Source organism: Theropithecus gelada, chromosome 15 (assembly GCF_003255815.1).
Source record: "Theropithecus gelada isolate Dixy chromosome 15, Tgel_1.0, whole genome shotgun sequence".
Classification (NCBI taxonomy): Eukaryota; Metazoa; Chordata; class Mammalia; order Primates; family Cercopithecidae; genus Theropithecus; species Theropithecus gelada.
The window spans coordinates 109,436,610-109,450,130 of record NC_037683.1 but is presented as its reverse complement, the minus strand read 5'-3'; the positions used below and the strand labels follow the sequence as shown (position 1 = coordinate 109,450,130).

Here is a 13,521-nt window from a genome sequence, read left to right as displayed (position 1 = left end):
AGTTTTATGTCTGACAAACTCACAAGCAAAAGAAGGAAAATAACATTCGAGCCAAGCATCCTGCTTTATACAAAAACCCTGTGATTCACTGTCTTACAACAATCCTAGCAAGTAGACATGACACTTGTTTCACACGTGGGAAGCCTGGAGCCTGTGGAGTTACGAATGAGGAGTTCAGTTTGGACACCAAGTTTCATTTTGAAAACATAAAAAGTTCTGGAGAAGGATGGCGATGATAGTTGCACAACAATGTGAATGTACTTAATGCCACAGAACTGAACACTTAAAAATGATTAAAATGGTAAATATTATGGTATGTATATTTTACCACAATTTGTTTAAAGCTTGTTAATAATGGGGGGAGAGTCAACATCTGAGGGATTTTTTTTTTCAGAACAGGAATTGATTTTAAATGACCAGTAAACTACAGAAAGGAAGAGCCAGAATTCATCTAGACAGAGGCAGACTAATCTCCTAACAGTCTGTGTTCTAAGAGTTCAGTTAAGTTCATTTGGAGCCTAAGGAAAAATTCCTACTGCTATTAAAAACAGTAGTTTACTGCCGGAATATGTGCGCCACATGATATAGCAGATCTCGGGGGTGGAGACATGCCCGTTAATCCCAGCACCGCTTATGACATTGCTTCCTTGGGAAGAAAACGCGCGCTCTGCCTAGGCAGAACAGAAGTCCATGTCAGCTGGCTGTGACAAGACTACTGCACACATTGCTGAAACTCTGGGTCTGTTTCCTCATTGAAAAATGGAGAGGGCTGATTTTAGATAATCTTTCGAGATTATGAAGATTCTATAATTCTGTCCAATAAACGTGTAGGTATCAAAGAAACTCAAGGTGACACCCTTTTTCACTCTCAGATAAGCAAATATCAAATTGTAATTTAGCATATTCAAGCTTGGGGAAAGTGCTCTAAGAGACGCTGTCGGTGATGCGGTGGCTCACGCCTGTAATCCCAGCACTTTGGGTAGGTTGAGGCAGGGAGAACATCTGAGGTCAGGAGTTCCAGACCAGCCTGGCCAACATAGTGAAACCCTGCCTCTATTAAAAATTCAAAAATTAGTGGGGTGCGCCTGTCATCCCAGTTACTCGGGAGGCTGAGGCAGGAGAATCGCTTGAACCCAGGAGGCAGAGGTTGCAGTGAACTGAGATCCCACCACTGCACTCTAGCCTGTGTGACATAGCGAGATTCTGTCTCAAAAAAAAAAAAAAAGAATTTATAGGTTGCGCACAGTGGCTCACACCTGAAATCCCAGCACTTTGGGAGACAGAGGCAGGCAGATCACCTGTGCTCAGGAATTCGATTCCAGCCTGGCCAACATGGTGAAACCATGTCTCTACTAAAAATACAAAATTAACTGGGTGTGGTAGCACACGCCTATAATCCCAGCTAGTCTGGAGGCTGAGGCAGGAGAATTGCTTAAACCCAGGAAGTGGAGGTTGCAGTGAGCCAAGATTGCGCCACGTCACTCCAACCTGTGTGACAGGCGAGACTCTGTCGCTAAAAAAAAAAAAAAAAAAAAAAAAGAGTTTACTGTTGGCTGGGCACAGTGGCTCATACCTATAATCCTAGCACTTGGGAGGCCTAAGCAGGCGGATCTCTTGAACCCAGTAATTTTAGACCAGCCTGGGTGACATGGTGAAACCTGCATCTCTACAAAACGTACAAAAATTAGCCGAGTGTGGTGGCACACACCTGTAGTCTCAGCTGCTTGGGGACTGACCTGGGAAGATTGTTTGAGCCCTGGAGGTCAAGGCTGCAGTGAGCAGTGATTGGGCCACTGTACTCCAGCTTGGACAACAGGGTGAGATACTGTCTTTAAAAAAAAAAAAAGAAAAAAAATTACTGTTACTTTTCTCTTGTTTGTTTTAGAGCCATACTTCAGATTTCTTTTTTTGAGGCAAGGTGTTGCTCTGTTTCCCAGGCTGGAGTGCAGTGGCAGGATCTCAGCTCACTGCACTCCTGGGCTCAAGTAATCCTCCCACCTCAGCCTCCTGAGTAGCTGAGATTACAGGCATGCACCACCATGGCTGGCTAATTTTTACATTTTTTAGCAGAGATGGGGTTTTGCCGTGTTGCCCAAGGTGGTCTGGAACTCCTGGGCCCAAGTGATCCAACTGCGTTGGCCTCCCGAAGTGCTGGGATTACAGTCGTGAGCCACCACTCCCAGCCTGCTTTAGATTTTCTTTTTTTTTTCTGTTTTTTTTTTTTTTTTTTTTTTTTTTTAAGACAAGGTCTCGCTTTGTCGCCCGGGCTGGAGTGCAGTGGCGCCATCTCAGCTCACTGCAACCTCTGCCTCCCGGGTTCAAGCGATTCTCCTGCTGCAGCCCCCCAACTAGCTGGGATTACAGGCGTCCGCCACCAAGCCTGGCTAATTTTTGTATTTTTAGTAGAGTTGGGGTCTCACCATATTGGCTGGTCTCAAACTCCTGACCTCAAGTGATCTGCCCGTCTTTGGCCTCCCAAAGTGCTGGGATTATAGGCGTGAGCCAACAGGCGTGAGCCACCAAGACCAGCCTGCTTTAAATATTTGCTATAGTTTAGAATCAAGAGTCAGGTTTTGCAAAGATTTCTATTTTTGGTTAGAGGAGGTGGGAGACAGAAAAGCCAACTTGGAGAATGTGTTGAGGTTGGTGTTTCTTATAAGAGACTGGTATAACATTAATGATCAGTACTTCTGTATTTCTTTATTTTTTGAGTGAGGAAGATTGTGAGTTTTGTATTTTTTTTACCCACTATTGTGTAGCGGCTTTTTTTTTTTTTTTTTTCCCCGAGATGGAGTCTTGCTCTGTCGCCCAGGCTGGAGTGCAGTGGTGCGATCTCGGCTCACTGCAAGCTCCGCCTCCCAGGTTCATGCCATTCTGCCTCAGCCTCCCAAGGAGCTGGGACTACAGGCGCCCGCCACCATGTGCGGCTAATTATTTGTATTTTTAGTAGAGATGGGGTTTCACCGTGTTGGCCAGGATGGTCTCAATCCGCTGACCTCATGATCCACCTGCCTCGGCCTTCCAAAGTGCTGGGATTACAGGCGTGAGCCACTGCGCCCGGCCTAGCGGCTTCCTAGTGTAACACTTTAGCCATAAAAGTAGGTTGTAACATACCTCTAGTGCTGGTGTTCGAGCCACTAATGCCACTAGGTTTCTTGATGCCAGGACGTCTATTAAATAAGTAATTTCTTGTGATTTTAAATGTTTTTAAAAGCCTTGCCAAATTAGAAAACATTTCTCTTATTAAACCAGTGTTACAATGGTGAAAAAGAGCTTAGAGCTTAGTGAAGGAGAGACGAGTCCTCAGAAAGTGATGGTGACCAGCAACGGTGCAGGGAGGAGTGGGTGAGCAATCAGGTCCTGGCTCCAGGCTCTGATGTGGCAGAGGAAGAAGAGGGAGGGGTGGCTTGGACTCTTGCTCATGTTGTGAGTTGGGGGTCACAGGAGGAATAAGGGCTCCATGTTGGGCATGTGTGTGCCTGACATGGGGATCTCCAGGTGGAGATGTCTAGGAAGTAACTGGCTTCATGTCCTGCAATCAGATGAGAGACACAGGGCCAGTTAGCATTAGCACGGAGGCCAGGTGATGTGGCGTGAGCCGAGATCCTGCCACTGCACTCCAGCCTGGGCAACAGAGCACGGCCCTGCCTCAAAGAAAGAAATCTAAAGTAGGGTTCTCATAAAACAGACAAAAGGAAAGTGGGAGGCCAACAAGGATGAGGACAGATGGGTATCCGTGTAGAGCACCAAGACAAATGGTTAGGCACGAGAGGCAGGCGGAGAGCTTTTCTGTTCTCTGCGTCTTGAATTGGCTGCCTCTGAGAAGTGGAATTGCGTGGCTGAGGAACAGTGTGAGTTTTGTACCATGTTTGGGTATTACCTATTCTAAAAATAATTTTCTAAGGGCAGGCAGAAAAGAGAAGCCAGAAAAGTCAGGAAGATTGGTGGCCAGCAGCGTCATATGACACTGGGGTCAAATCACACGAAGACAAAAGTTGCTCTTGGGCTTAACAAAGAGGTCTTCAGCTGCCCTTCGCCGTTTTTCTGGAGTGATGAGGTGGAAGGCAGGTTGAGGCTTTCACAGTTCCAATACTGGCTGGTTGTGTGTTTAGGAGGGAGATTTGGGAAGGGGCATAATTTGAAGTTTAACCATTTTTCTTATACAAAACATTCCAAATTTAACTTAAAGATTTAGTATTAGGACAGGAATGGACTTTAGAGTTTATTTATCTAACATCCTTATTTTTTGAGTAAGGAAACTAGATCCAGAGAAAGGAATGCCCCACTCGGATTAGTACTGGGGCCTGTCTAGCACCTGCCTCTCATAGGCTGGCCCCACCACTTAGCCTACTCTGTGCTTCCGTTTCCTCCTCTGTAGGCAATAATTGTATATTAAAGATTTGTCTGCGAGCATCCGGTTACTATATGTAAAGTGCTCAGAACAATGCCGGTATATAGTCTACAGTGTGTGCTCACTAAAGGTTCCCTATCAATTTATGATTCGAGCCACCATTCTTTCCAGTCTATTATAACCATGATTTTCTTTTAGAATTTTTTTCCGGAGGAGACCTTAGACCTTTAATTTACCAGTTTTTATTATATCCATTTCTTCCTAGACCAGGTGATAGGTTTGATCGAGACAGACCGCTGAGAGGACGTGGAGGCCCGAGAGGGGGTATGCGTGGCAGAGGCAGAGGTGGCCCCGGCAACAGAGTTTTTGATGCTTTTGACCAGAGAGGAAAGCGAGAATTTGAAAGATACAGTGGGAATGACAAAATGTAAGTTTCTTTGTAAATGCTATTTTCACTTTAAGATGTTGGCAGCACATGGTATGAATCTAGTCTGCGTTAATATTTAGTTAACTTTCTAGTACTGTGCTGTTATTCCTGTGAGAAGCTGATCCTGGGATTTTCATGACCCACTCTTTCTGATGTGGAGACTGACCGGAGACTAGCTTCTGGTTTATGGAACTTTTCTTTCTTTCCGTAGAGCAGTCAGAACTGAAGACAACATGGGTGGATGTGGAGTTCGAACCTGGGGATCAGGCAGAGATACCAGGTACGGTGTAAGTGTGTGCCCTCTGAGAACCCGCAGTTAAGTGGAAATCTCTGGATCTTTGCTTTTCTTGAAAATGATGTTTCCGTGTTGTGCTTTGTACCTCTGTGCCCCTAAGGAGAGACTGACTTTAGGCTTTTGTTTAGTGAGATAACTTTTTAAAACAGGTTTGCTATGTTGCAGTTAGATTTAAACTGCTTTTAAAATTCTGTAGCCAGATGACCATGTATTTGCTGATGCCTCAAACATATGGCACTGTACATTTGCACATGCCTCAAAATACTTTTTGTTGGCTGCACACGGTGGCTCACGCCTGTAATCCCAGTACTTTGGGAGGCCAAGGCGGGTGGATCACTTGAGGTAGGGCGTTTGAGACCAGCCTGGAGAACGTGGTGAAACCCCATTTCTACTAAAAATACAAAAACTAGCTGAGCATGGTGGTGGGCGCCTGTAGTCCCAGCTACCCAGGTGGCTGAGGTGGAAGAGTTGCTTCTGGGAGGCGGAGGTTGCAGTGAGCCGAGATGGCACCACTGCTCTCCAGCCCCGATGACAGAGCGAGACTCAGCATCTCAAAAAAACAAAAAAAGGTTTTTTGTTTTGTTTAATTTTATTATTTTTTAAAATAGAGACAGGATCTCACTATGTTGCCCACGCTGGTCTGGAACTCCTGGGCTCAGGCAGTCCTCCTGCCTCAGCCTCCCAAAGTGCTAGGATTACAGGCATGAGCCACCACATCCGGCCTGAAATGCTTTTTAAATTCCTGGATATTCTATATGTTTTTACCTTTCAAAGTTCATGTGGATCCTTGACACATCTTCATTTTATAAAATCATTTGTAGATTGAAGCTTAGTGACAGGTTTCACCTGAGGCTCAAGTTGGACATTTCTTTGAGGCTTCATGGTGCCTTAGATGTGTGCCAGTCCTGCTAGTTAGAGTGGATACATGGTTCTGCTCTGTTTTATTTCACAGCTGGAGGGATGATGCCTTCCTGGTATCTGCAGAAGAAGAGGTAGGGCACGCGGCAGGCAGGGCAGTGTGAGCAGTGCTACAGGGCAGGCTTCCCGCTAGCGCAAAGGCTTGAGGGGATCCAGGCTTCCACTTGGAAGAATATAATCTTTTTTCTGAGACGGAGTCTTGCTCTGTCACCCAGGCTGGAGTGCAATGGCGTGATCTCGGCTCACTGCAACCTCCACCGCCCAGGTTCAAGCGATTCTCCTGCCTCAGCCTCCCAGGTAGCTGGGACTACAGGTGCATGCCACCATGCCCGGCTAATTTTTGTGTTTTTAGTAAAGAGTGGGTTTCACAACATTGGTCAGGCTGGTCTCGAACTCCTGACCTCAGGTAATCCGCCCGCCTCGGCCTCCCAGAGTGCTGGGATTACAGGCGTGAACCACCATGCCTGGCCAGAATATAAGCTTTTTACATGAACTTATTTTTCTTAAATTGTTGTCCTTAAAGACAAATGTATAAACTAATACCAAATGTAACAATGTTAGATTTACTACCATTGCTCATTTGTGTTCTCCTTGAAAAGAAGAGAAATTTGTTGAGTGTTTCTCTATCTGGGGTTCTGCAGGATCTTGATGACAGATCTTTTCATTTTGTTTTATTTTACTTTGATAATATATTTTAAAAAGTAATATAGGCACCACCTTCTTTCTTTTTCTTTTTCTTTTTTTTTTTTTTTTGAGATGGAGTCTCGCTCTGTCGCCCAGGCTGGAGTGCAGTGGCCGGATCTCCGCTCACTGCAAGCTCCACCTCCTGGGTTTACGCCATTTTCCTGCCTCGGCCTCCCAAATAGCTGGGACTACAGGCGCCCGCCACCTCGCCTGGCCAGCTTTTTGTATATTTTAGTAGAGATGGGGTTTCACCGGGTTGGCCAGGATGGTCTCGATCTCCTGACCTCGTGATCCGCCCGTCTCGGCCTCCCAAAGTGCTGGGATTACAGGCTTGAGCCACCGCGCCCGGCTTTTTTTTTTTTTTTTGAGACAGAGTCTCATTCTGTCACCCAGGCTGGAGTGCAGTGGTGTGATCTCGGCTCACTGCAACTTCCACCTCCCAGGTTCAAGCAATTCTCCTGCCTTAGCTTCCCGAATAGCTGGGATTATAGGTGCCCGCCGCTACGCCTGGTTACTTTTTGTATTTTTAGTAGAGATGCAGTTTCACCATGTTGGCCAGGCTGGTCTCAAACTCCTGACCTCAGGTGATCCACCTGCCTCGGCCTTCCAAAGTGCTGGGATTATAGGCATGAGCTACCATGCCTGGCTTGGGCACCTTCTTTCTTAATCATCAGATTTACCACCTTATCTAATACCACCACTTCATTTCCGTTTGCCTTTGAACTTAAAATCATTTTGGCTCTAAGTGGTTACTTATCCTGGAGCGCCAGCCTTGGCCTTGTAATGTTAAGAGGTGACCACTTGTGCCCCTGGCAGGCTGGCATGTCTCATTGTTAAAATGACATGTGCCCCATGGCACTCATTTTGGATTGGTTTGTGAGTTAGAAAGTCAGAGCTCTTTTTTTTTCCCCCTCTCTCTCTAAGACAGGGTCTGACTCTGTTGCCTATGCTGAAGGATGGTGGCTCAGTCTTGGCTTACCATAACCTTGAAACGCCAGGCTCAGTTGATTTCTTCCACCTCAGCTTCCCGAGTAGCTGGGACTACAGGCGCTTTTTTTTTTTTTTTTTTTTTTTGAGACAGAGTCTCACTCTGTTGCCCAGGATGGAGTGCAGTGGCGTGATCTCAGCTCACTGCAACCTCTCCCTCCCGGGTTCAAGTGATTATCCTGCCTCAGCTTCCCTAGTAGCTGGGACTACAGGTGCATGCAACCATGCCCGGCTAATTTTTTTTTTTTTTTGTATTTTTGGTAGAGATGGGGTTTCACCGTGTTAGCCAGGATGGTCTTAATCTCCTGACCTCATGATCCGCCTGCCTCAGCCTCCCAAAGTGCTGGGATTACAGACATGAGCCACCGCGCCCGGCCTTTTTTGTATTTTTAGTAGAGATGCAGATCTGCCATGTTTCCCAGGCTGGTGTCAAACTTCTGGGCTCAAGCAGTTCACCTGCCTTGGCTCCCAAAGAGCTAAGACTACAGGCGTAAGCCACCACACCCAGCTAGTCAAAGCTCTTAGGTGGTTAGAATTTGTAATGGAAAGCTTTTCTTAGAATAAAACTAATTTCTTAATAAATAGAGATAAATTTTATTTATTTATACATTTACTTCGTACATTTCTTAATAAATGGAGTAAGAAATTTATTTCTTAATAAATCAGCTTGAGGTCATGAAAATGATGCAGTGCGAAGGAGTTATGTGCTACTTTAGATTAGTGAGAAGAAAGTGGAGGTGAGCCTGACACAGTAAGTAATGGTTTGTGGCTGGCAAAGCCCAAGTGCTTCGCCGTGTATTAAAGGTTTAAGGGCCTTGCGGTAGTTTAGTATTCCTGTTTGAAGACACTGATAGCAATAACTGGGTTTAAGGACAAAATGCCTTCAAACTGGTATGACTGCGCCATTTCAGTAATAATGCTTTTCTTCAACAGTTTGACAGCGCTAAAATATAATTTTTTCTATTTGTGCTGGAATAGAATTTTTCCATCTGCAATAATTTAAAAAGTGTATCAGATATTATTGTTAAAATGGGAATAGACACCCATGAATGCAGTTTTCAGTAATGCTGCCTTTCAACTTTTATTGTGAAGAGCAAGACAGTTTTATTTGTTCTCAAAGCAACATTTGATGAAAATCTGTTTGTTGTCAGAGATTTGATTAAGTGTGAGGTCTGATTAAATGTGAACTAGGTAACAAAGCCTTGAAATGTGTAACATCATTTTATGGAACATACGTGCACAAATAGGGATTTTCTGCACCAGTACAACTGAAGTCAAAATATAGACATGGGCCTTAGGGTTATATCTTTCTTCTGATAAATCCAACATTGGTGATTTACCTTTTTTTTTTTTGAGACAGAGTCTCACTCTGTTGCCAGGCTGGAGTGCAGTGGCACGATCTCAGCTCCCTGCAACCTCCGCCTCCCGGGTTCAAACGATTTTCCTGCCTCAGCCTCCCAAGTAGCTGGGACTACAGGCACGTGTTACCACGCCCAGCTAATTTTTGTATTTTTAGTAGAGATGGAGTTTCATCATGTTGGCCAGGATGGTCTCAATCCCCTGACCTCGTGATCTGCCCGCCTCGGCCTCCCAAAGTGCTGAGATTACAGGTATGAGCCACCGTGCCTGGCTGATTTACTTTCAACAAAATAGCAGAACCTGCCAAATTAATTGTGGCTAATTTTGAAACTTAATTGTCTTTCAGTTTTGATCATAGGGTTCTATAAGAGCTGTAGGCACAATATTTTATATTCATTTATAAAATAATTTAGGTCATCATCGGGGGGGGACATCTGTGATTTTTCTTTTCTGTAAAATCAGCTAATTGCTGAAGTTTAAGAAATACTTAGTTTTTTTGTGGTTCATGCCTGTAATCCTAGCACTTAGGAAGGCTGAGGCAGGTGGATCACTGGAGTCCAGGAGTTCAAAACCAGCCTGAGGAACAAAGTGAAATCCCATCTCTACAAAAAATACAAAAAATTAGCCGGACATGGTGGTGTGTGCCTGTAGTCCCAGCTACTCCAGAGGCTGAGGTGGGAAGTTCCCTTGAGCCCGGGAGGTCGAGAGCACAGTGAGCTGTGATGGTGCCACTGCACTCCTGCCACCACGCCTGGCTAATTTTTGTATTTTTAGTAGAGATGGGGTTTCACCATGTTGGCCAGGCTGGTGTCAAACTCCTGGCCTTAAGTGACCCACCCTCCGTGGCCTCCCAGCGTGCTAGGATCCCAGGCGAGAGCTACCCTGCCGGCCTGGAACCTTCATTTTAAAAAATAAAAGTTAATTATTCAAGTTTTGTTTTAAAGAGTGAGTTTTTAAAAAATTGATTACAGAAGCTTGGAGTTGAGAATTTAATAATTATTTAAATTGTAAAAGTCTTTTCTGTTATTGTAGTTCAATTTATGGTTACTTTTTTTTTTTAAAAAAACTTACTTTTAAAGCCCTCAATAGGCCAGGCACGGCAGCTCACACCTGTAATCCCAGCACTTTGGGAGGTCGAGGTGGGTGGATCACTTGAGGTCAGGAGTTTGAAACCAGCCTGGCCAACATGGCGAAACCCTGTCTCTACCAAAAACACACACAAAAATTAGCTGGGCGTGGTGGTGGACACCTGTAATCCCAGCTACTCAGGAGACTGAGGGAGGAGAATCTCTTGAACCTGGGAGGGAGGTTGCAGTGAGCCGAGATTGTACCACTGCACTCCAGCCTAGGTGACAGAATGAGACTCAGTCTCAAAAAAACAAACCAAACCAAAACAGAAAACAATGTTTTCTCCATCTTAAACATGCAAACGCATTGGTGTGAACGTATTTGTGTGACTAGAGAGGGTCTTTCTGTTTTTCAGTGACGTGGAGCCGACTGCACTGATGGAGGAACCCACAGTGGTGGAGGAGGCCCAGGGCGCCCCGGAAGAGGAGTCTCCAGCCAAGTAGGGTATTTCATTCATTCCCTATTGTGGTGTTGGTTCTCTTCTTAATGATTTCCTTATTTTTTTTTTGAGATGGAATCTCGCTCTGTCGCCCAGGCTGGAGTGCAATGGCACGATCTTGGCTCACTGCAACCTCCACTTCCTGGGTTCAAGCGATTCTCCTGTCTCAGCCTCCTGACTAGTTGGGACTATAGGCGTGTGCCACCACACCCGGCTAATTTTTGCATTTTTAGTAGAGATGGGGTTTCACCATGTTGGCCAGGCTGGTCTGGAACTCCTAACCTCAAGTGATCCACCCTCTTCAACCTCCCAAAGTACTGGGATTATAGGTGAGCCATCACACCTGGCCTTTCTTGATGATTTCTAAGAGCTCTTCACAGACTAGGAATCTCAACCCCTTATCCTATCACGGAGGGCTGACCTTAATGTATTAATGACTGGTGATCAAGCTAATTAATAATTAGTTCAAATAACCTAATGAATATCAGTGATAATTGGTGAAAGTTAGGCATTCTGTCCTCTGCCTACAAGCTCTTTTCCAGCAGCTTGTTAAACTCCTTGACTTGGAGTAGCCTGACTCTCAGATGGACCTCTAGTGCCTCATCCCCTCTGCGCTCTCCCAGTCCACCCTCCCTCTCTCTTCATTATGTAGCTTAGATCCTGGCTCCGTCTCCAGCACCCTTCCAAGTTCTGTTTTTCTGCTTTTTTTTTTATTCTGAGTTTCGCTCTTATTGCCAGGCTGGCACGATCTTGGCTCACTGCAACCTCCGCCTCCCAGGTTCAAGCAGTTCTTCTCCTCAGCCTCCTGAGTAGCTGGGATTACAGGCATGCGCCACCACGCCCAGCTAACTTTGTATTTTTAATAGAGATGGGGTTTCTCCATGTTGACCAGGCTGGTCTCGAACTCCCAACCTCTGGTGATCCGCCCATCTCAGCCTCCCAAAGTGCTGGGATTGCAGGCATGAGCCACTGCGCCTGGCCTCCAAGTTCTTAAATACCCATGCACCTTCAACTCTCTGGCCCTTTGGACTTTCTGCTGTAACTTGCTAGCAAAGCCCCTCCTGGGTGACTCCACTATCTGCCTTCTCTCTGCGCGTTCCACAAGCTAAGCAATACAAGTCACATCGCGGGCCCGGTTAGAACCCCGTAAATTCCCGGTTACCGAGATTCTGAAGCCAGGCCTTGGCGATCCCGGTTCTTGGGTTCACTCTCCCACCTTCTCTAATGACTGTTTTAATTTCTCCTCAAAACCCTGGCACTGCCTCCCACTGTACCGTTCCCCCATCGTCCTCTTTCATTTTTTGGATGCAACGTTTCCTTCTGTGTCACAGAGTGATTGGGAGCCATCAGGTGGGAACTTCCTCATCCTCCCACTCCCAAAGATACAAGACTGCTACACCTGCACACCTCCTGGGCTCCTTCCCTCACGGTAACCATCGGGGTGCCATCCCCCCCGACCTCTTCACGCTTCGGATCCTCTCTCCTACTGACTTCATGAAAACTTCACACTGTCAGTTAGCTCCTTCCTTTTTTGGTATATTCATCTCCTTCCTGACTAGTCTTCCAGTCAGCGTTTAAACATGCTCAGTCTCTCCTGTGTAAGTGTCCTCTGGACCCCACATTCTCCGTCAGCCGCCTCTTTCAGAGTTGTGTGTGGCCTTCTTCACTTCCTCCCCTCCACTTCTTCGTCACTTTAGCCCAGGCCTGGCTTCCGTCCTCATTGCCCGTCTGAAACAGTCACCATGTCTCCGGATCTAATGGATGCTGCGGTCTGCGTCTTGACCTCTCAGAAGCATTTGACTTCATTGATTTCTTCGTAAACGTGCTCTCCTGTTGGTTTCTGTGATCACTCTGCTCTTCTGGTTTTCCTTCTGCCTCTCAGCATCTCCTTTGCAGGCTCATCCTTGTCTTTCTGGTTTTTTAAAACGTTAAGTCCTTCAGGGCCCTGCCTTAGGCCTTCTCTTTCTATAGAGTTTCTTTATAGGATCTTATGCACTTCTGTGGCTTAAATTGTCATTTACATGCTAACTCTGGAATATGTGTCTCTGGCTCCAACCTTCAACGTGGGCTCCAGGCCTGTGGGTCCGTCTGCCTGCTGGACGCTTCCCCGGGACGTTCCAGATGCTGCCGTGCACAGCCTGACCGAGACTGAGCTGACCCCCCACCCCATACCTCTGGTCCTCACTCGGTGTTTCCATCCAGCTGTACAAACCAGAAACCTACGAGTCATCCTTGGAACTTCTGTCTTCTTGACCCTCCTCTTTCCAAAACCCAGTCCTTCCCTCTGCTCTGGCGATTGTACCCCTAGAAACTGAGCATCACCACTCACCAGCATCGTCTAAGCCATTGTTATCTGGACCACCGCTGGAGCCCCTCACAGGGCTCTCTGTATCCTCACCTTCTATGCCAAAGTGGTGTTCACACTGCATTCGGATTGTCATGCCCCCACCCCTTGCGTAAGACCCCCCGATGTCTTCCTGTCCTTTTTCTGTCCCCTGTCCTGACCTGCAGAGTCCTGTGTGGTCTGGCCCCTGCAAAACCCTCAAGTTCAGATATTCCTGTGCCTTCTCTAGGTTCACCATGAGGCCTTTATTTCATGTTCTCAAACATACTTTTATCCTGCCCCTGCCCTCACACTTGCCGTACAGCTTTCACAACTGTTGTTGCTTTGTTTTCCCAAACCCCCTTTACTCTTTACCTGTCTATCTCTTACTCATCCTTCAGCTGCCAAAAGGCAGGGTGTCTAGTGGTTAAGAGCACAGACATTGAACTGGTGTGATGAGTTGAAATCCCAGCTCTGCCCCTTACTAGTTGGGCAAGTTATTTAATTTCTCTTTTTCCGTGGCTCAGTTTTCTTCATCTGTAAAATGGGAATAATAACGTCCCTACATTATAGGGTTCTTGTAAAGATTGTGTGTGCGTGTGTATGTGTG

General features: G+C 46.1%; 1 protein-coding gene across 1 annotated transcript in view; it reads left to right on the top strand.

Annotated features, from left to right (window-relative positions):
• The window catches only part of HABP4 (hyaluronan binding protein 4), a 38,559-nt gene that overhangs the window by 7,854 nt on the left and 17,184 nt on the right, over positions 1 to 13,521 (top strand). Inside the window, exons 3-5 of the mRNA XM_025360330.1 lie at positions 4,617 to 4,778; positions 4,990 to 5,058; positions 10,505 to 10,588. Of these exons, the coding sequence (XP_025216115.1) occupies positions 4,617 to 4,778; positions 4,990 to 5,058; positions 10,505 to 10,588 (315 nt within the window). The remainder of the gene's footprint in view (positions 1 to 4,616; positions 4,779 to 4,989; positions 5,059 to 10,504; positions 10,589 to 13,521) is intronic.